General features: G+C 41.5%; 2 protein-coding genes across 3 annotated transcripts in view; both read left to right on the top strand.

Moving 5' to 3' along the window:
- tmem68 (transmembrane protein 68) overlaps positions 1-23,440 on the top strand; it is a 287,792-nt gene that overhangs the window by 225,862 nt on the left and 38,490 nt on the right. The window lies entirely within an intron of this gene.
- LOC146498450 (uncharacterized) overlaps positions 1-23,440 on the top strand; it is a 93,784-nt gene that overhangs the window by 41,152 nt on the left and 29,192 nt on the right. For both annotated transcript variants that reach the window (XM_085141092.1, XM_085141093.1), the window contains 9 exons: positions 1,570-1,663; positions 8,494-8,743; positions 8,908-9,184; positions 12,735-13,046; positions 14,411-14,506; positions 15,132-15,169; positions 15,257-15,423; positions 17,983-18,158; positions 22,458-22,594. In XM_085141092.1, the coding sequence (XP_084997218.1) occupies positions 1,570-1,663; positions 8,494-8,743; positions 8,908-9,184; positions 12,735-13,046; positions 14,411-14,506; positions 15,132-15,169; positions 15,257-15,423; positions 17,983-18,158; positions 22,458-22,594 (1,547 nt within the window). The remainder of the gene's footprint in view (positions 1-1,569; positions 1,664-8,493; positions 8,744-8,907; positions 9,185-12,734; positions 13,047-14,410; positions 14,507-15,131; positions 15,170-15,256; positions 15,424-17,982; positions 18,159-22,457; positions 22,595-23,440) is intronic.

The following is a 23,440-nucleotide window of genomic DNA, read 5'->3' as shown; positions in this document are numbered from 1 at the left end:
GCTGAACAGAGGTGTAGAAGCTGAACTGCTTGCTGAAGATGGCTGTATTTGAAAGGGTACACTGCAGAGTGTCAAGAAAGCAGTGTGCATGCAAGCAGGGAAGATGTGCGGCAACCGCCACAGGTAGGATTCGAACCTTCATCTCTAGGTCTCTCGGCAGCTGCTCATCCCACTGAGCCAAAAAAATCCACTTTTTTTCCCCGGGAAAAAAAGTGGATTTTTTTTATGTCAACTGGAGTTATTTGTGGTTTTTTTTTCTTGCATCCCGAACAAGTTTTGTGGCAGTTTTGGCTGAAATGTTTGTCTCCATTACAACAGAATTTTTCCACTTCTTTGTTTGAACACTGCTGATTGATGCTGTCAATCGCCTGGATATCTTTTATTATATCATTTTTCCTGTTTCATAAAGTTCAACTATCGTCTCCCACAGATCCTTTGAAAATTCTTTTGCTTTCCCTGTGGCTCAGAATCCAACATCAGTGCAGCACTGGGGGTTTGTCAGGAGCAGAAACTCACTGACGTTTTATACACAAACTAATTACAAGGAAACAGATCACAGACTGGTTACCTTTATTATTAAAACTTTCATGGTATATAAACATTGATCATGGTCATTTTGGTAGTTTCTGTTGTCATTATGATTTAAAAAGGGTATGTTTGATAATAAATGGTTTCTCCCAACCACTAATCATGATTGAAATAAAAGTTTTGTATTATCGATCATATTCTCTGGAAAATGGCCCAAAAATGACAAATTCTGCCACGGTATGTAAACTTCCCAGCACAACTGTTTATAAACAAATAAAACAATCCCCTCTGTCCTTTTTACTCATTAACAAAGTCAGATTATCTGTCAGTGTGTTTTGTTATATTGCTGTTACATTTACTAAAGATGAAAAATTTTGAAAAGATTTTGGTGTCAATTGTAAATTGAGGAAACATTTTTTCACTTTTGCCATCTTTAATTCATACATAGTTTTCCTTAATCTTGTTTTTAGCACTAAACCTTACATACTCAGTCTGGCAGCTACACTTTTTGCTTCTTGTCAAATTCAAAAGGATTAAGAACCCTGAGACACGACATACACTCCATGCCGTGCTCTAAATGGTTTGTATCCTCCATCCTCTGCTGTACCTAGAGATAATGTCACTCTCAATATCATGTCCTTTCAGTTACAGAGCCCCCACCTTCTACAAAACGACTTCTCAGCGTTTTAGGTTTAGGCAGCAAAAGGAAATCAATTTGCCTCATATATCAACAGTAACTGAATTGAAATAGACAGCGAAATGTTAACAATTGCATGCTGAACATCACAATGATAAACTAAATAAAACTGTTCTCACAAACAAAATTTTATTTTAAAGTACACGCTGCACAGCCGTGAGACCTGTTTTGACCAAACAACATGTCTGATCCATTTAATGACTACTCAGTGATTTCAGCATACCACAACTTAAGCTAAATGTTTAATAATGCGTTTCACATGTGTGGAAACTGATTCAGTATAGCTTCTGTAGAACTTGCTGCACACATTGATTTGTCACATGATGCAAATCTGTTGCTTCTAGAAACATCACCCCCAACTCCTTCCTGAAGGCGTATCATAAAGACCCTGAACATGTGTTCAAACATCATGCCAAGTCTGCCGCTGTAGGAGGAAAGGTGAGTCAGTCAGCTTTTTTCAATTTAATGCATTGTGGTTTGTTTTCTCCACAGAAAAGGGTACATGCAAAAAGTCGTTAATATTTACAGTATATATAAGATCTTTAGTCAAAGAATTAGTTAAACTACAAACATACATTTCAGCAGTACTAGAAGTTTGAGCAAAGGTATTAACATCTCTTTGATTTCAGCACACAGCACTGAAAGTGAATATAAAATGCAAAAATATTAACAGTAGTTATATGAGAGCCTGGACACTGAACCCGTGTCTGGTGTGGATCAGGCCAACTAAACATAACGATCAGAAACTTCTAGTTAGGTTGTTAATCTGTCCATCAGAATAAAGGATTAGCTAAATGTATCCAAGCACACGGCCCATTTACAGAGCTCTGTTTAAAAACTGTTTAAAAACTGTGAACTTTGTTACACCCAGCCCAGGGGAAACCGGTGCACAACACAAGGAAAATAAAAAGAAAAGGGAGAATGTCCTCACACTCCCACTCTCAAGGAAAACAAACCAAAAACTGCCACAGATTGACATAACCAGTCAGTTTATTAAATTCCAAAAGGTAGCGGGCATCAGGGTGAGCATGGCCAAAACAACAAACAAAACTCTCTAGAAATGAAATGAAACTGGCTTACCTACACGGAGAAAACCCAAAAGAAAATGCCGGTCTCTTATCTGCCTCCCTAACCCAAAACAGGAGAAAATAGCTTCGCACCCCTACAGCTACCGAGTAAAAACATTTACAACTATTTACAACAAAACTATTCAACACAGCAAAAACTTCTCATTCCAGAGAACAGATTCTCAGGCACAGCTCATTGGGAACAGGAAGCAGACAGGGGCAGAAGGGTCCTCATTTATAGCCGGCCTCTCCCAGTGCTCCAATGGTCAGCCTCCACCTGGAACTCACATAACATCAATAACATAGAATAACACGCCACCCTCTGGTGTGGCAGACAACAACCACACAGTACAAAACATGACTCCATGACACTGACTCATAACAACTTATTTGTTGGGGTTTTTTTGCATTTATTCCAAGCCATCTAGTGGTAACTTAAACTGAAAATACGATGGCCTTTCTTACCCAGATATGAGCATATATTTCAAACAACTTACAGTGACAACTTGGTCCTACTCGAATGTGAGGAAAAAGTGACAATGAGAAAGTGATACTTGTCATTTGGTTGTTTTAACTCAACATTATTTTGGTGAAGCCCGAGGAGAAAACCGATGGGAGGACTGTGAGTGCTCAACTAGAGTGGAAAAGTGCTATGAAACTGTCACAATGGCCACGGGCCGATAGCTAGATCGGACTCGATTGCAGATAACCACAACAGAGACGGCTCAACGTTTTGCAGAGTTTATTATTTAGTCAACAAGTGAATATGTGGCAGGGTGTCGCTAATGATGTAACCGTGTGACAGCGGGGGTGAACGGGGGTCTAGCAGGTTGCGTCTGGGAAGAAAAGAGAACAGGGTTAAGAAGGCGGCAGGTGCAGGGTATCCAAGCAGAGGTGAAACTGACTGATAGCGCTTACTGGTTCCGGCGTGAAGCTCGCTTTGAGGGAGAGGCAGCGATAGTCCAGGGGACTAGTGGAGAGGCTGGCAGACCTGAGTTCCACTGAGTCCAAGGTGGTGAGTGAGGCTGGAGGGCAGGCAGGTGAGGGTCCTTGTATTTTTCCTGAATATGAAGATGATCCACAGAGAGCTGAGGGTGATAGCAAAGAAGGTCCAGGGAATCTGAAGCACATGAATCCAAAGTTAACAAGGAAAAAGTGGCAAGAGCGTAAAAAGCCGTAGAGTCAACACCAACGTGAGGTCGTTGACAAACTGGCGGTGAAGGAGAGTCTGAGGGGGCCTTAAATCCTCAACCTGATTGCCCTGAATCAGTCTCAGGTGTGCAGGACTGCAGCAGGGATGATGGCTCCGCCCAGGGGTGGAGACCAAGGAACTCAGGTGCCTGATGGAGTCTCCAGATCCTGACATGAAACAGTCCAATTCAGAATGTATTTGAAACAGACAAACAAAACTATTTAATGTAATTTTCCAACTAATTGGATAATTGAATCTTGTACACTGATAAAACTCACAGATGAATTTGGTCATGAGTTCTGCTTCTAGTGCTTTCTACTCTTCTGGAGCACTTTATACCACATGCCTCATCACACAAGCACTTTTTCACATGTTCATACTCCCACGGATGCATCAGTGAACAACTTGAGGTTAGTATCTTGGCCAAGCCAAGGATTGAATCCCCAAGTGGACGAGTACTCATATGATGCTTTTCTACTCTGAGCATTTCCTACTACAAGCTGTATTCATCCAGGCACACACACATTCATACAAACACTTTTTTTACATTCACAAATGCTCAGACTTGGTAACATGCCACTAACCTCCTGACTGGTAAACATCAACCTCTACCACACCGAGACGCCTGTTGACTCTGAAGGGTTCTTCTCTTTGTTTTCCTTTCCTGGGCCGCTACTTTTGAGAGCTAATTTCATCATATAGTTTGAGACTGGATATTGAACCACATTTGCTTAATATATAATCTGCTACCCTGCCCTCTACATATATTTTACTAACCAACTCATAATTTGAGAAAATTCAGTAACTTAACATTGATAGAAGAGAACTATTGCAACAGTATTTGTTTCTGTCTGTACTTGCATTACTCATGAGAGAAAAATGTGTTTGAGGTCCCTATATTGTAGGGTGAGCTAATGTTAGGTTTGGGTTTGTGTTGGAGAAAGTGTAGAGGGAAATAATGGAAGTCAAGTAGTACTGGATGTCTGAATGGTGAAGTGAAAGTGCCCTGACTGAAGTGAAAGACAGTCAGGGCAGAGTCATAGCTGGAAGAATATTTTGTTGTTGCTGGGAATTTGTGTCGACTCAGTTTGTGCTCGAACAATCATCTGTTTGACAGGTTGCTCTCCTTGTGTAACTGGTCTGGACAAAAGCAAAGCAACCTGTTGGATTTTTAAACGTCTGGCAGTTCATCTGTTTTGGCATGCCAGCTCTTTGTAGGTTTAGAGATCAATGCCCTTTTCAAATAAAGGCTTTGGGTTGTGCCACCTACTCAGTCACATAGACTAATATGCATCTCTTATTTGCACAACAACAGGAATATTAACTGTAGTCATGCAGAGCTAAGTCAACATATGCACACATTATTTATTGTTTCACTTGGTAGTAGGGCTGCTCGATTATGGCAAAAATGATCATCACGATTATTTTCACTGAGATCTCGATTATTTGACGATTTTTATTTAACAATAACAATGTGTTGAATAATAACTTTAAAGATTGTCAAAAATAATATAAAATAGTGCAAATACTGATAACAGTGCAAATGTTTGCAATATAAAAATAAATGAAAAATGTAAACATCTATGTTTAGTGAACTTTGCAGTGTTGCTCTGTGGTGCAGCTACGACACTGTAGCAAAGTTTACACACTGTGTCTACTTGATCCACGTCTGACTCATGAACCCATAATGTTTCCACACCACTGAAGTTTTTTACTTCTCTTTAACCAACAGCAGTCACTCTCCTCTCCAAATAACTTCTGCTGAGCTTTCCGAGCTTCCCTCGGGTCCTCTTAATCAGTGGTCCCCAACCCCCGGGCCTCGGACCGGTACCGGTCCGTGAGTCGTTTGGTACCGGGCCGCGAGAGTTGAGGCTCAGGTGTGAAATGTCTGGTTTTCAGGGTTTTTATCGGTTTTCAGCGTTATTTTGTTATCGTTTTTATCGTTAACTCGGTTTTCCTGGGTCTTTTCACGTGTGTTATGAATAAATCTTCTTTTTTTTGGTACCGGTACTAGTTTTATTTTGTTGTATTTATCCGCGACACCTTAAAGGCCGGTCCGTGAAAATATTGTCAGGCATAAACCGGTCCGTGGCGCAAAAAGGGTTGGAGACCGCTGCTCTTAATTGTTGTGACGCGTGTTCAAAATGCAGAGAGGTGCGCTCGATTTGCCACACGGAGCAGCGCGAGAGTAAAGCACGAGGGAGGGGCTAATAATCAGCTCAGTCATTTTTAATGATCGTTGAAAGATTCGATTAACTGAGCAGCCCTACTTGGTAGTGTGGAGAATGGAGAAAACCAATCAGGCTTTACCATGAGAAGATTCATATTTGAGTATTTGTAAAGAAATTTAATATGTAGGATTAAAGAAAAATGGAGGAATCTGTACTCATTTGTCTCATTGCACAATTATTTGTCTTATAATTTGGTTTCAGAAATGACTTGTTCACTGACATATTCTCCATTCAGTGATTGACAATAGCAATGAAACTGACAGGATGACTAACACCATAATATTTTTATATGAAAACCTTCATCTGATATGTAGCTGCTGGCAGAAACCAAACTTGTGACTACAGCTTGCAGTGGATCGACATTAGTTGTAATGCTGATCGTGTTGGTATTGTGACCCATGCATATTCAGCTAAATTTGCTAAAGACTTCCATGATAGACACACAGATTCATCAGATAGGCTTATATCTGCTATGGCTTTGCAACTTGCACTTCTATTTCTGAGTGCCATTTATATTATATTTACACTTCTGACCTCTCTTGAGGACAAAGACGCACAATTATACTTTCAACATTTTCAGTAAATGTTTGTATGTGAGACTTTGGGCTGGTGGTTTGGTATTTGGTACATTTTTGTATCGTTTGTATTATTATTATTTTTAATTAGCTGAGATTACTTATTCTTTCTTATACACTATTCCTTTTTCTTAAGACCCAGACTCAGGAATGTTTTTGTTTGTCTGAGTGAGTGATGTATATTTTATTTAGGGTGTATTCAGAATTCACAAAAACATAAAATTTCATTTATCAAATGTAAGTACTTTTAAAATTCAGCTATACACTTCTTGGGGTTTGGTGAAATGATGAAATTTCCGCTTGATTTTCATTGGAAGGTTGACTGAGTTTCATTAAAACATTACATGTGCTTTATGATCAAAGCCTGAAAGATGAAACTGACTTGTTGGGATCAGCTAAACACTTGAATTAAATGCATATTCAGACCTGTTAAACAACAACTGGCCAAAAAGGACTCCACAGCAGAAAAGGAAGCAACTCACTCAGAATGGGGCTGATTGAACAAAAACATGAAATTAAACTAAATGAGCAGAAAAAAGTATCATGTCGCAATTGTGAGGGTTACCCAGCAGTACTAGTGTGCACCAGTGAACAACACTGTTGGCATCCAGCACCTGAAACCAGTAAACTGCTGTGACTGTCTCTGCCCTGAGATTGGAGAGCACTGAAGGGAACATAAAGGTGCAAAAGGTCAGAGAGATATGAAGGCGCCAGACCGTTTAAAGTCTTGTAGGTGAGCAACAGGATCTTAAAATCTGCTCGAACCGTACAAGGCAACTAGTGAAGAGATATCAGTACTAGAGTAATGTGTTCATATTTCCCTATTTTGGTTAAAATGCAGGCAGCCACATTTTGTACAGTCTGTAAACCTCTAAAACTTTTCTTCGTCAACCCAGAGAGGAGACCATTACAATAATCAATACACGAAGACAAGTGAACATTTTGTGGTTCAATGACCATCAAATCTGTCTTAGCATTAAGAAGCTGAAAATGATCAGATAACCAGCCCCTAATTGCAGATAGACAAGCTTCCAGTTTGGACAAGTCAGCACAGTTTCCAGTGGTTAAAGGATCATATAGTTGCAGGCATCAGCATAACAGTGAAAGGTTACATGAAAACAACATAGAAGAAGACCAAGAAGCAGCAGATAGAGAGGAAACAGTAATAGGCCAGGTACATCCTTGAGGGGACCCCATGCCTCACAGTGCAGGTCTCAGAGAGATCATCTTTAAAACTAACGTTCTGAGATTTCCCAGACAGGTAGGATCTCAGCCAGGATACATGCCGATAAAAAAGCTGATAAAATGTTCACGCTTATTCAGTAAAATACAGTGATCCACAGTGTCAAACCAGCGCTTAGATCTAGCAGTAATAAAACTGAAGTGCGATCACTGATTTACCAACAGATCATTTACCACTTTGACTAAAGCTGGTTCTGTGGAGCGGTTTGGTCTGAAAGCAGACTGAAATGGCTCAAACTGATTGTTTGTTGACAGATGGTTGGTGAGCTGCGAGAAACAACTTTTTCAAAGCTCTTGGACAACAAAGATAGATGTGACATGCGTCTATAGTTTGCAACTGAGTCAACTGAGTCCAGGCTTTTTCATGATTGTACCACCACTGCTGATTTAAAACAGGCTGATGTGACTCCCGTCGTCAATGAAGTGTTATGGAAAGTGCTCTATCTAGGGATGCACCGATACCACTTTTTTGGAAACGAGTACGAGTACTTTAGAAAATGTGGTATCGAGGCCGATACCAGATACCGGTATCGGTATCGGTGCATCCCTAGCTCTATCCCCCGCGTCTGTATGGCAGTCACAGTCCAGTCCGCACCTTGTCATCATCCAGTCGTGACACCCTCCAAAGCCTGCAAGGTTCCATGTCTCCACCCACCGGTATCGGTATCTGGCACCGATACCGATACCAGATACCGGTATCGGTATCGGTGCATCCCTAGCTCTATCCCCCGCGTCTGTATGGCAGTCACAGTCCAGTCCGCACCTTGTCATCATCCAGTCGTGACACCCTCCAAAGCCTGCAAGGTTCCATGTCTCCACCCACCGGTATCGGTATCTGGCACCGATACCGATACCAGATACCGGTATCGGTATCGGTGCATCCCTAGCTCTACCCCCCGCGTCTGTGGTTCTAAGTTGTGGTGATGGTGCAGTTTCAGAGCACTTTTTTCACTTTCTTCAGATCCCCAGAGAAGTGTTGTATGGCAGTCACAGTCCAGTCCACACCTTGTCATCATCCAGTCGTGGCACCCTCCAAAGCCTGCAAGGTTCCATGTCTCCACCCATGGCCCGGTCTATGCCCTCCTCCCCTTCCAGGGTGGCATATGGTGGAGGGGGCAGTGGGGGAGTGCGGGACCGCCTTTCGGGAGCAGGACGATCCAGTGCCATATGCACCAGCAGTGCCATCCTGGAGAGGAGAGATGTCAAGCCTGGTGAGATTCCTCCAGTAGGAATGTGCTTTTTAGCTGATTCCTACTGAACAACGAGTCACTACTGCAAGTGTGCTCCACAAGTGTGCTCCACAAGTGTGCTCCACAAGTGTGCTCCACATTCTAAAGTGACAGTGTGTTTATGTGTACATGCATGTATGTGTCAGATGAGAACGTCGACAGCAGTAAGGTCATGGCCTTGGTGGTGCGTGGAGAAGGAGGACCACATCCAGACTCCTACTGCGCTTCTCTGCAGGATGGAATAGGTCGCCGCAGCATCTCCTCCCAGTGCAGTGCCCCTCCATCTCTCGCAAAAGATGTGGTGAATGTTGGAGTCCTAGGAATCCCAGCAGGGCTGCAGCAGTACCGAGCCTCCATTAAACCCCTGATGGGCTATGGAGAGAGCCAATCTAATCTAGAGGACGGCACCCATTCCCCCCACAGGTATACTTGCCTATTTACACACATATGCAATAGGAAATGTCTGAAGTTTAATGCTTCATTTCTGCACCATTTGGGTGTATGCAGCAGCCAGGAGGCAACAGTCTGTACCGGTTTAGGTACATGTGTTAGATGTAGTTCTTATAGTGGGTTAAAAATGATCATTTTTAGTTGGGCAGCATCAATGACTGTAGAAAACATGGACAACGCGACAGCTCCACAAAAATGAAGCCAAAACGTCTCTATCGCCCCCTGGTGCCTGGCTGCAGTATAGGTCATAAGCCCCGCCTCCTCCATGTTAGCGGATGGGACTAGGGTCAGACTAAAATAAATTAATTCTCCTTAGATAATTTTTTTCCAAAGATTCTTTCTTAGTTTTCAATAGTTCTCATCACGCTCATTGATGTTCAATGGGTCTCCTTTCCCATAAGTCTGATTCTAATTCCTACCGCGGTGATGTTAAATTGGGGTGAAACGTCATCATAAGAGCTTTGACTGACAGCTGCAGTCACGGAGAAACTTGCGTATCTCTGTTCGGGAATAGCAGATAGAGCGTAGGCTCTGAGAGGAGGACCAGCGTTTACGCTACGAAAACACGACCGAGTGACAGTTTCTACAGTCATTGGGCAGCATATAAAAGAAACATCTAAACACACAAAAAACAAACTTTTTTGTCAATGTAATCTTTAGTTCGACATTTTTCAGTAATTCAAATGTAGGTAAATGAGCTGATTATTATATAGTGATTTCTATCTAACATTCACACTCTTGATAGCTGCATGCGAAAGCAACTTGGGGTTAGTATCACATTAAGAGGCTCTAATGCGTGTGACTTAACCTCGCGGCACGTCACCCCTTATTGTGGCCTGCATAATGACGTGAAGAAATATTTTTAAATAGTATTATTCAACTAATTATTTAATATGAAGACGATAGGCAGTGTGGTAAAGGCATAGCATGTATGAAGCATGTAAATATAATAATAACCACTGAAGCCAAGAAGAGAGCCTGACGAGCCCAGTTATAAGTAAGCTATTAAGACTCGACTGTACACCGTGTTCGTGTTTTCCTCCAAAAACAATAAGTTCTGTTGGAGCAGCCTTTCAACGCCTCTCTCTGTCTCTGCTAGCAAAGTTGACCCAGACAACAAAGTAAAGCTAGTTTTCGGCTACGAGCCCGACACGAACCCACCGTATTAGCCAGAGGTCCCTTTACTACGGTTCGGAGCCGCGGACCTTCAGTAACAGTAATAAATCACAGCAATAGTACATTCATGTAGTTGTAAACAGCATGATAATATATTAAGTAATCCAAAGTATTCAGAATACGTTACTCTCATTGAGTAACGTAACGGAATACGTTACAGAATACATTTTGGGGCATGTAATCTGTAATCTGTAATGGAATACATTTTAAAAGTAACCTTCCCAACACTGGTGATGTTATATCACTCAAGCATCAGTTTAAAGCACCTTGTTGCGATTTGGCACTATATAAATAAAATTGAACTGAACTGGATTATATTTCTTCCAGGAATCATCTGAATCAAAATCAGAATACCGTAATAATCGAAGAGGAAATGATGTGGTGACAATTGCTCCAAAATGAAAAGAACAGTAATTAACTAAACTGAACTAAATAAAAGAATATATTACAAAGTTACAAAATGTAACAAAATATCTCTAATAAATGCAAATAGCTCTAATTATAAATATATTACAGAAAATTAAATATGCATTGAAGTTGTAAAAAAATATTAGGGAGTAGAGTTTAAGTACCTGCTCAGCACTGTGTTGGCACATGGGGAAATTATATCCTTAAACTTAGTTACAGTCCTTTGAGAAAGATCTACTGTGATGAAATGTATTTTTCCACTGCTTTGTAACCCACTATTGGAGATTTAAGTATTATAAGGCTATTGATTCATTTAAACTAACATAATTATTCTGCTCTAACCAGGTTTCTTTAAAGCAAACTAAATCAATTTGTTCATCAATTACTAATGTATGTACTGACAGGGACTCAGAAGGGAGAGACATAATGTTTAATAGTTGTGTATACTATATTGTTCTTTGCAGTGTTGGTCAAGTTACTTGAAAAAAGTAATCAGTAACTAATTACTGATTACTTCCCCAAAAAAGTAATCCCGTTACTTTACTGATTACTTACTTTCAAAAGTAATTAATTACTTAGTTGCTTAGTTACTTTTTAAAAACACGATTTACAACCTGAATAGGTGATAAAGTGATAGATCTTTCAGCCCAATTCTACTTTTTCTGCATAATCATCATACAAAATGTAATCAAATGGAAAAGTCTCTTTTTAAAACTTGTTTTATTAGTTTTAATCTTTTAACTTTATGCATCAAGCAAAAATTTAATTATCTGCAACATTCTCTGACTGGAAGAAATTAGTTTAATATTTAAACCTATTTTCTGCACATTCCAGCACATAAAATAAAATATTTTTTGTGTTTACACTCAGTCTTTCAAATAGATGCAAGTAAAACTCAGCAGAAAATAAATAAAGTCAAAGACTAGCGGTCCTGTTGCTCTATTTTCACCTGTAAAGCAGGAGTGGGGTAGGCGGAGGGTTACCCTGGTGCAGGTGTGCAGCGGTCAGTGGAAGAATCCGCGAGTTTCTCTGTGAGTTTCCCATTACGTCGTAGCTACTCGGTGCTTGTTTGGAAGTTTAGGGTTTTTTTTCGCTGTAAAAAGAAGTTTTCTTCCCACGCACAACGGACACTAATGTTTTTGTCACTTTTTATGGAATCAAACTCAAAGTAAGGTCAGTACTTCCACGCTTTAAACGCTGCACGCTCATACTCTCTCTGCACTCGATATATGATCCATTGTTGATCTGCACACAGCTGTTGTCACGAACGTCGCACTCGCTTACGTCACTGTCATGAGACATTCTCGCAAAAAATCATGGTTTTAGTAACGCAGTAACGCAGCGTTCCTACGGGAAAGTAACGGTAATCTAATTACATTTTTGCAATAGTAATCCCTTACTTTACTCGTTACTTGAAAAAAAGTAATTGGATTACACCCATCTCTGGTTCTTTGTAATTTTTTTTGTTTGTTTGTCTAAATCACTTTTGTCATGTGAAAAACATCAGTGGTCCTGAGCTCTATGTGAGCTCTTTCCTCGACCATGCTGTAGAAAGCCTGTGAAGGTCGCTGAAGCTTCAACTTCTTGGCAGTCAAGAAACCTGAAGGATTTAGAGTTAGTTAGAGAAGTAGGCAACAATTCCTCCTGAGATGTGTGCAAACCTTGTGACCAACTACAAGATTGGGAACAAATATTTATTTCAATCAATGACGTGAAAATCAATTGATGACTTGTAATAACTAATTATGTAATGTTTTTTTCTGGGTTTTGTGCTATTATAGCCATCTCTATTATAATGAAACTTACGATAGAAATTAGAGACTTTGATAAACTGATTACTTGATTTTTCATCTATTTATCAAAGGACCATATTGTATGTGGGTTTTACACTGCTGTACATACATTCATTATCTATTCCCTCTGCTTTTCCTTTCTCTAGGCGGAAGAGTAGGAAGTATGCTGACGGTCAGCTTCCCCCAATGGGAACCAAAATCCCGCCTAGTTCCCCTCACAGACTCAGTGAAGTCAGGATGTTTGATGGCGGACAAATCATCGGAGGTGTGGGCCTCGTGTCTCCTGAGAAGAAGTCACTGATTCGCCAGTCCCTGGGGCAGGACGCTACACTAGAGATTATAAGCAGAAGAAGAGGCAGTGGATCCTCATCCTCCACCTCATCTGTTTTTGCTGACAGTCCTCTCGGACAAACTGAGAGACTGTTTCAGGGCCATATGAATGCCAGCAATGCCCAAAGGTGAGCTGATAGCCAGAGTGATTGCCTTGTTGCATTGCAGCCTATGACAAAACCACAGGAAACATAAATCACAGATGTTCTTTTAAACGACAAAAAAGAACAACTTTTCTCATGTCTTTCATAACGTATGAGAAAGATAACTAAGCAGTGGGTTCAGTTATTTTCCATGTTTAGCCAGTTGCATCACAAAAAGAGTCCTTATATTACACTCAGTGAATGCTTATAGTGATAATCAGCCCAGATATGCTCTGCTACAAGAACAAAACATGACATGTTGCCCTTTTTGAATTAAATACACAACTAACGACTTATCTCTCATTTGTCCTGTGAGAGATTTCTGTTACTAGGTTGAAATTTCGCGGTAGAAGTTTCAAAATCTGACACTCAGTAACTGCAAAATATCACACAGTGATGATATCTGCAAACTAAAAAAACAGGCCTCTTGAGATTTGCTCTGAATGCTCAGAGTAAAAATGTGTTATAAAAGTAAAACTCCATTAACAAAAGTTGTGCTTGGTTCAGCTGGACTCTTAAACTGACCCCACTTAAGTCACAAAATGCATAAAATTATTAACCTTATTTTGTCCTTTAAGGCAACTCGGCGGCACGGTGGTTAGAACTGTTGCCGCACAGCAAGAAGGTCCTGAGTTCAATTCCACCATCAGGTCTTTCTGTGTGGAGTTTGCATGTTCTCCCCGTGTTTGCGTGGGTTCCCTCCGGGTACTCCGGCTTCCTCCCACCGTCCAAAGACATGCAGCTTGTGGGGATAGGTTAATTGGAAAATCCAAATTGCCACTAGGTGTGAATGTGCGAGTGAATGTGAGTGCGAATGGTTGTCTGTCCCTGTGTGTTGGCCCTGCGACAGACTGGCGACCTGTCCAGGGTGTACCTGCCTCTCGCCCTATGACAGCTGGGATAGGCTCCAGCGCGCCCCCCCCCCCCCCCCCCCGTGCCCCTGAAAAGGAGAAGCGGAAGCGAATGGATGTCCTTTAAGGCTTTTTCAAGTATGATCAGTAGGCAGCACAGGGAGCTCAGATTCATAAACTAAGTGTCAATGGGGAAGTGACCAGTCAGGAAGTGGAGAGGGCAGTTGTTTTTAAGATTAAGCTTCAACTGTTCCTTTTGATAAAGTGTACGGTTAGGGCTGATCATGTGAACCTTTCTTCCTCCTGATGATGTAGACTCAGGGTGAACTACCAGGATGCTCTCGGAGTGTATTTCCCTTCCAATATAAAGAATCATGAGACCAATGGTTGGGAAATGGTGCTTAAACGAAATTATGACAGTTACATGGTGGCGAGCTGTTCTCATGGTTCATACAAGTGTTATGCGATGGATATAATGTATGTATTCCTATTTATCAGTGAGAGAATCAAAGCCATGGAGGAGCAGATAGCCAGTCTAGCAGGGCTCGTGCACCACGCTCTGTCCATAGGACCAGGAGACAAGGATGCTGTCAGGTCTGTAACATCTACTGATATTAACAATTACTACAGGGTGGCCATTTATATGGATACACTGTAATAACATGGGAGTGATTGGTAATATTAAAGTCCTGTTTGTGGCACATGGTGTCAATGGCTGTGAACAAAGAGAAACTTGTAAATAACTCATGAAAGAATAAAGTCACGTTGAAACCAAGCACACCATTGTTTTTCTTGTGACATTACCAATAAGTTTGATGTGTCACATGACCCTCTTCCTATTGAAAAAACAAAAGTTGTATCCAAGATGGCCGACTTCTAAATAGCCACCATGGTCACCACCCATCTTGAGGAGTTTGCCCCCTCAAATATACTAATGTGCCACAAACAGGACTTTAATATCACCAACCATTCCCATGTTATTACGGTGTATCCATATACTGTAAATGGCCCACCCTGTAGATTAATTATTCTTACATTTATTATGTTTGTTGTTGGTCGTATTTAAAATAACAATGTGTATAAAACAAGAATGCATTTAATCAAATATAATATTAGTTTGACTAACAGGTACCTGTTAAAGTAAGATTATTTCTGTATACGATATAAACCTGGGTTAAAACGGTCATTTTAGCTCTTTTGTCTGTCTCTGTGTTTTCAGTGAGAGTCCAGAATGCAACCTTATAAACAACAGACTTGGTGAGAGGTTAAATGTACATATTGGCACTATGAGTGTATCTCATGGTGTGAAAATTCTGAAAAGAAAACGATTTCTTTGCCCTTCAGGAGAATCATCTGAGCCTCAGATTCCTGCTTTGACTGACAGCTTTGCCTCCATCCATCCAGCTCCTCGGGCCCCTGCTTCTGACAGCAGGATGCAACAGCGTTTAGTGTCAGCCAAGAGGAATGTGCGTGAGCTGCGCCTCCAGTTGAACCAGCTCAGACAGTTACAGGTACTCAACTCTGCTCACTATTTACAGTTAATGCAACACAAGTAATAAAGTTATTAATAATAGTAGTAAATACTGACGTATGTCCTTATGTTGCCTTACTGACGACTCAAAGCGCTCCAAGCCAAATCAATTCACTTCAATTTAGTTTTATTTATGTAGTGCCAAATCACAACGATAGTGGCCTTAAGGGGCTTTACATACAGAGAGATCAGAGAACCCCCACCCCCCATGAGCATGTGCTCTGGTGACAATAGGAAACAAAAAAACCCTTTTAACAGTAAGAAACCTCCAGCAGAACCATGCTCAGGGAGGGGAGGCCATCTGCTGCGACCCCCTGGGGATCAGGGGAAGAAGATGGGACAAAGGCATGCTGTGGAATAGACCCAGAGATTAATAATAACTAATGATTAAATGCAAAGTGGTGTATGAACACATAGTGATGGAAAAAAACACATCTGACTGAAGAAGACGCAAAGCATCATGGAAAGCCCCCAGCAGCCACGAAATATTGGAGTGTATCTAAGGAGAATTCAGGGTCACCTGATCCAACCCCAGCTATATGCTTATAGGGTGTCTGTCTCCCAAATGCAAACAGGAAGCCGATTTCACCGAAGAAGGACCTGGAAGCCATTCTACTTTGGTGCTATTCAAAGGCTGTTTTCTTGTACTGTCATTGTAATTATTGTTATTTAATGCTGTCATGCATGAATCAGGATTTTTTAAGTATTTTTATTCATCTTTTCATGCCTAAAGATGATTGATTCTGGATTTAACTGTGAGCCAAAGAAGAGAGGCCAGTATGGAAGAGCTATGCTCTCTCTTTCTAGTCCCTGTCAATTCAATTCAATTCAATTTTATTTATATAGCGCCAAATCACAACAAAAGTCGCCTCAAGGCGCTTCATAGATACAGAGAAAAACCCAACAATCATATGACCCCCTATGAGCAAGCACTTTGGTGACAGTGGGAAGGAAAAACTCCCTTTTAACAGGAAGAAACCTCCGGCAGAACCAGCCTCAGGGAGGGGCGGGGCCATCTGCTGTGATTGGTTGGGGTGAGAGAAGGAAGACAGGATAAATAGATTCAGGACTCTTGCTGCAGCATTTTGGATTAACTGAAGGCTTTTCAGGGAGTTTTCAGGACTTCCTGATAATAATGAATTACAGTCGTCCAGCCTGGAAGTAATAAATGCATGAACTACTTTTTCAGCATCAGCCTGAGACAGGATGAGATACTGCACAAATGCAGTTCTACATATTTGTTTAATTTGACATTGAAGGACATGTCCTGGTCAAAAATGACTCCAAGGTTCCTCACAGTGTTACTGGAGGCCAAGGTAATGCCATCCAGAGTAGCATCTGGCTAGATACCATATTTGTAAGGTTTTTGGGGCTGTGTATAATAAGCTCAGTTTTACCTGAATTTACGAGCAGGAAATTGGAGGACATCCAGGTCTTTATGTCTTTAAGACATTCCCGCAGTTTAACTAATTGATGTGTGTTATCTGGCTTCATGGACAGATAGAGCTGGGTGTCATCTGCATAGCAAATGAATGAAACTGTATGCTATGATTGATGATGCTGCCTAAGGGAAGCATGTGTAATGTAAACCGAATTGGTCCTAGCACGGAGCCCTGTGGAACTCCATCATTAATACCTACAGAATGCTCTAATTACTATAATAAAATATTATGGTCAACAGTATCAAACTGTTAAGTGGGTGGGATTACACCAGGGATCAGCTCTGAGCCCCTTCTTGTTCGCAGTGCTGATGGACAGGCTGACAGATGAGCTTAGACAGAGTCTCTGTGGACTATGATGTTTACAGATGACACTGTGATCTATAGTGAGATCAGAGAGCAGTGGAAGAGAGCCTGGAGAGGTGGAGGTAGGCACTGGAGAGAACAGGAGTGTAAGAAGCAAGATAGAATATAATGTATGTGTGAATACGAGGAAGACAGGTGTAACAATGAAGATGCAAGGAGTAGAGGTAGTCAGGGTTTAAATACCTGGAGGCAATCATCCAAAGCAACAGACACAAGAGAGCTGAAGAAGAGTGCAGCCAGGGTGGTGTGAGTGTCAGTGAGGATTTGTGACAGAAGGAAAGCAGCAAGACTGAAGGGTAAGGTTTACAGGATGGTAGTGAGACTTGGCAATAATTTACTGCCACCTTTGGTTGGAGTAAAAGTTAGAGACGTGCAAAGGAGGGGTAAACAACATATTGTACAAAGAATTCTGAGTATGCAGCTGGAGGAGGACAAGGAGAAGACCTCATGGATATAGTGAAGAAGGACGTGCAGAGGGTAGGTGTCACAGTGGAGGATGCTTGTGATGGCTGGATAGTGAGATCGAGGTCAATTATCACTTGTTGTGATCCCTAAAGAGAGCAGTCAGAAGAAGACGATCTTATGCTGGGCCTTGCTGCAACACCTCAGTTCATCATTTGCCTAAAACAAGCTATTATAGATTAAGTGTTATGTTGAAATGGTCATATTACCAATATTTGCTCTGAAAACCCCAAAACGTTTTCCTGATTCCTGACTTGCTGGATGTTTTTCAGCTATCAAACCAAGAGACTGTGAGTTCCACACTGCAGATGGCAGGCCACGAGCTAGTGGCGTTGATGTGTGATCGGCTGGCTCAATTTGAGGAGGCAGCATTCAGACAGAGAGCTGAACTGGAAGAGGAGAGGACCCTCTACCTCGCTGAAGAGGAGAGGATACTCACACAGCTTAGGTAAGAATATGAATTTAAGAATTCAAGAATTTTTTAAAAATACTAATCTTTTGAAGGAGTAGCCATGAACCACACTGTGCTTGTCATCATATTGTAATGGTCTGTTATGAGGCCACAAGAAGATCATTTGTAACCTTCACTAAAGCTGTTTCTGTGCTGTGATGATTCCTCTGCAGACGATCAGTTAGCTGTTTCACAACTTTCTCTTTCAAGAATTTCTGAGATAAAGAGAAGGCTTGAAACGGATTTAAAATTAACTAATTCAATTCAATTCAATTTTATTTATATAGCGCCAAATCACAACAAAAGTCGCCTCAAGGCGCTTCATAGATACAGAGAAAAACCCAACAATCATATGACCCCCTATGAGCAGCACTTTGGCGACAGTGGGAAGGAAAAACTCCCTTTTAACAGGAAGAAACCTCCAACAGAACCAGGCTCAGGGAGGGGCGGGGCCATCTGCTGTGATTGGTTGGGGTGAGAGAAGGAAGACAGGATAAAGACATGCTGTGGAAGAGAGACAGAGGTTAATAACAGATATGATTCAATACAGAGAGGTCTGTTAACACATAGTGAGTGAGAAAGGTGACTGGAAAGGAAAAACTCAATGCATCATGGGAATCCCCCGGCAGCCTACGTCTATTGCAGCATAACTAAGGGAGGATTCAGGGTCACCTGGTCCAGCCCTGGTGACCCTGAGACAGCTGGGTTTAACTAAGGGCTTTAAAATGATCTAGTTTTTCCTCGATCATTGGCAAATAGTAATGTTCTAGTTTTATGAAGGGCTTAAAGAAACAAGCAGTTTTTGCAGCCTATATGAAGATCTGTTAACTGCTGCCGGCCTGCATCTGTGAGTGATGTGAGCTCTTTGTGAGCCACAGTATCCAGTGGATAGGATCCATCCAGGGATGTAACGCTATTAATAATGCGGACACCCCATGAATCAGTAGCTTGTAGAACCACATTTCTCAGCATTACCTTGTAGAAATATTTCCCTCTCTTTACAGCGTTGTTTAAGTTTGGTCTATGCTCAGCTGTTTGATTGGCCCGCCACAGCATTTCAGTCAGGTTGAGGTCTGCACTTTGCACCACTGCAGCACCTTGATTCTTTTCTTTTTCAGCCATTATTATAGATGATAAGCTCTTGTAGATTTCCATATTGTCTTGTTGATGACCAAGTTTGATCCAAGCTTTAGCTGTAAGATAGATGGCCTCACATTCGACTGAACAGGTGAACAGATGAGTTCATAGTGAACTTGGTAACGGCAAGATGCCCGAATTTTCATCCTTCCACCACCGTTCTGACTGTTGGTGTTAGGTGTTTGTGCTGCTATGCTGTATTAGGGTTTTTTTTCCAAACGTTATGCTGTGCAGTATGGATAAACATCACTTTGGTGTCATATCTCTAAAGGAAATTGCTCTGGCAGTCTTGTGGTTTGTTCAGATGCCATTTTCAATCCTAAGCATCGATATTTGGTGGTTTTAATCCAAACAAGTGAGGAGTGGATCTAATGGAGAAACTGAGATACAAACTTAACAATATGTTCAATTGAAATTTATCTAATGCAGTTTTACAATGAAACTTGAAACTAGCAACTGAAACCATAAACGTATCAGCAAAATATTTGTTGAGGTCATAACTGCTGCTGAAGGTTTCCCATCGATTTCTTTTTGCAACCAAAGGAATCACCCCTGATGTGACTCAACATCACTGTTGGCCGACAGAGCCACCCCACGCCCAGTTGTTACATCCCCCAGGAGGATGTCTCTTCTGCCTACCAACCCTTTGTTTTGTCTAGGCTCCACCTCGTCTGTCCTGATTGGACGCTGCGCAGAGTCTGGCTAATTGGTAATCAGCAGAGCACTACTTAAGGCCTGTGGAGCTGTGCTTCTGTGCCCTCTGGCCATTTTGGTTGCCATACCTGTGCAGGCTTGCATGCCTTTGTATCTTGTATGAGCATTGTTGTTTTCATGTTCGGACTGCTTGTAGGGGAGAGCTGCCTTTTGCTTTGACACCCTGTTTATGTGTTGTTAGGTAGGTTATGGTTATAGGTTGTATATTTTGTTTCTTTGGTAAGTTTCTTTTATTTCTACATCAGGGATGTTTTGTTTGTTATGTTGGCTCTCCCTGACGTTACACCTCAGTCTGAACCCAAATCTCATCACCAGCATTAAATAAACCTTCTAAAATTACCATCGTGGCTCCTCCTTCTCTATCCAGCTTTATGTTCGTCCCTTCAACCCCCTAGACTAGCCAGGGGACGTAATACAGCGAAAGCTTCTACTGCAGCTCCAAAAGTCCTACCTTTGTTGGAGCCCATGTCGAGTCCAACCTTGTCCAACCTTGTTTAGATCTGTTCCCTTCCAGCTGTTATATAAACGAGTAGTTATGTGTAGTGTCTTTATATCAGACTGACCTAAATAGATGCTGATGTCAAGATTCCAGCTGTCCTCTTTCATTTAAAGTTAAAGCACTGACTGACCATGATTTAGTCCTTTCAACATTCACAGACGTGGTCTGACATCATGACCCTTTATAGCGTAAAATGCAGCTGAAGTCGAATCATTGGTGGCATGCGTGGCGTGACATATCAACATTTGTAGGCCTAATGTTAAAAAGCAATTGTTAAAAATAGAGGAGTGGGGAGTGATTTGATTAGGTATGGCATGGTCTTCCAAACACATAATTCATTCACATAATAACATGCTGCACATTAACTTCTTTTTTCAACGTACTCTGCTAACGTGGTTTGGCATTTATGAAGGTTCATGAGGAGGAGTTTCAGAATAACTGGGACACAGTTATGTTTCTCTGTGCGAATTCAAACACACGTTTAACCAGATACCAACATATCCAGCCAGCCTACTCTCTTAAGCCCCGAGGTTCTTTCTGAGGTTCCTGCTCTGGGTATCAAAATAAAGCGAACACTTGGGAGACTTCATCGAAATATTAGAGGAGATGTTACTATGTCAAAGTAGCCGAGGCTGGAACATAGAACAAAAGGATACTTTTTTCCTTGCCTAATTTATTTTGGAATTTTATTGCATATAACCATATTGAGAATATGCTTCAGTAGACAATAAACTCCAGAAACCAATCAACATGAGTTTAAGACCACTTGAAAAATGGCCAAAAATCATATTTTGCATGGTTGGATCTGAACAAGATTCAGAGTAGAGCTTCAACATGCAACAAGAAGAAATGTGAGTGAGACAAAACGTTTTTGAACATGCAAATTATTGAAAACAGCACTTAAACTGAAACAGTCAAAAGTTTCCGATCACACGCCTTTAAAAGGCCAAATCTGTGGCAAAAATGTGGATTCATTGTCATTTTCTGTCAGGTAGTCACGCTGTCATGACGTTCTGATGACAAAACGTGAACGTGGTCGAGTTGTGGAAACTGCATAAGCAGAGTCTCTCACAGCGCGTCATCGCTGCTGATGTGGGACGCAGTGAGACAGTCATTCCTGCCAGTTGGTCTGCAGCCTTTAACCACAGCCATAAAGCTTTGGGTTAAGATAAACACGTTTGCTTTCTGTCACATCTACACAACACTTAATGTAGAAAGGGACAGACTGAAGGTCTCCAGGTCCCGTTGTGCAAACATGGACCAGGCTGTTATATCAAAACAGTCCTGTAGTTGGAGGAGAGCGCCATCTAGCCATGTTTTAATGACCCAGGTGCCTGGATGGGTGTGTTTGCTGCAGGGGGTGTAGGCAGGGATGAGGACCAGTGAGAGGTGGTCAGATTATGTCAGGTGGGGGTGTTGTGTCACTCTGTAGACCTGCTTGATGTTGCTGTAGCTCTGGTTATTATATTATGTATATTTATGTGCATAGTGTCTATGCATTTATTGCTCCGACCCTTGAGGTTAGAGGCTGACTGCATATGTACTTTTACTTGTAAGCTGTGCAATGAAATTGAAGTTCAATCTAATCTAATCTTGCAGCACCCGAGCTTTTATATATACATCACTTCTGATGATGGTTATGTGTGTTTATGTTGTCAGACTGGTCGATCTAGTAACGTGCATTTAAAGTCAGAACATTCCAGTCACGTGAACGTTTCATATAGCAGACTTTTAGGTGCAGCAGTTTTCAAGTTATTCACAAAAAGAATTAACGTAATAATCACTGATCTGGATCTCAAGTATCTTTATGTTAGGGCCACACACGGGACCAGTGACTGTGACTCCTTAAATCTGCTCTCTGCTGCCATCTTGTTTCTACAGCAGGCCGTCACAGTTGACTCTGCTGCTTGTGACTGTTAATGCCATATGTTTCTGTCTTCTTGCAGTGAACTGGAGGACTATGTGGACCATTTGCAAAGAAGCTCCATTACCGGTTCAAGCCAGCTGAGTGTAACTCTGAGAGATGTAGAGGAAGGAGCGATGAGCCTGCGGGGGGTCGGGGAAACTCTGGCCATTCTCAAAGGTTAGTGGGTTTAGGGCAGGGGTCAGCGACCTGCAGTTATAAGTTATAAGTATTTAATTGAGGTGTACTTTATTTTTGTTAGTTCTTTTTTAAATTGTAGTTCAAATTGGAAGATTATTGTGATCTTGAAATATTAAAATTAAATCATATTTTATTTTAAACAAGCGTCACGCTTGCAGAAGCCGGAGAAAAGTAAGAAAAGAAAAATATCTGAAGAAATAGAATAATTAATGATACCTGGGCAGATTCATGCTGGCCTATCAGTATGTCTAATTTGTGGAGAGAGACTGGCTAACAATAAAAGCTTACATGTCGCAAGACATTTCCAAACTAAACACACGACCTTTGCTGAAAAATATCCAGAGGGAGAGGAGAGAACTGATGCGGAAGGATGAAATCGGCAAATTCAACTATATATGCAGATTTTGTGACCACGCATGGGAAGCCGCACCACCACAGGATGATTGAGATGATACCACTAAAATGCCAGACAGTGGAGAAGGACGTCTGTGAAGCTGTGCTTGATTGTTTAAGAGCTAAAGAAATAGAAACAACCCACCTGGTGTCAGTGGCTACTGATGGGGCGCCAAGTATGATTGGTGTCCACGGGGGCTTCTTGGCATTGCTGCAGAAGTCACTGGATAGAAAGCTGCTGACATTTCACTGCATCCTGCACCAACAGACATTGTGCGCGCAAACCTTTCCTCCAGAATGCACAGAGGTCATGAGTGTTGTCATTCAGAGATGCAGAGCACGTACTCTGATCTCTGGTCCGGTGGCTGTCCAGAGGAGAGGTGCTGAAACGCTTTGGTGCACGTCTGGGAGAGGTGAAAACTTTCATGAGCA

Source organism: Neolamprologus multifasciatus, chromosome 18, assembly GCF_963576455.1.
Source record: "Neolamprologus multifasciatus chromosome 18, fNeoMul1.2, whole genome shotgun sequence".
Taxonomy (NCBI): Eukaryota; Metazoa; Chordata; class Actinopteri; order Cichliformes; family Cichlidae; genus Neolamprologus; species Neolamprologus multifasciatus.
Note: the sequence above shows the minus strand (reverse complement) of the source record. Positions and strands in the feature narration are given on the sequence as shown.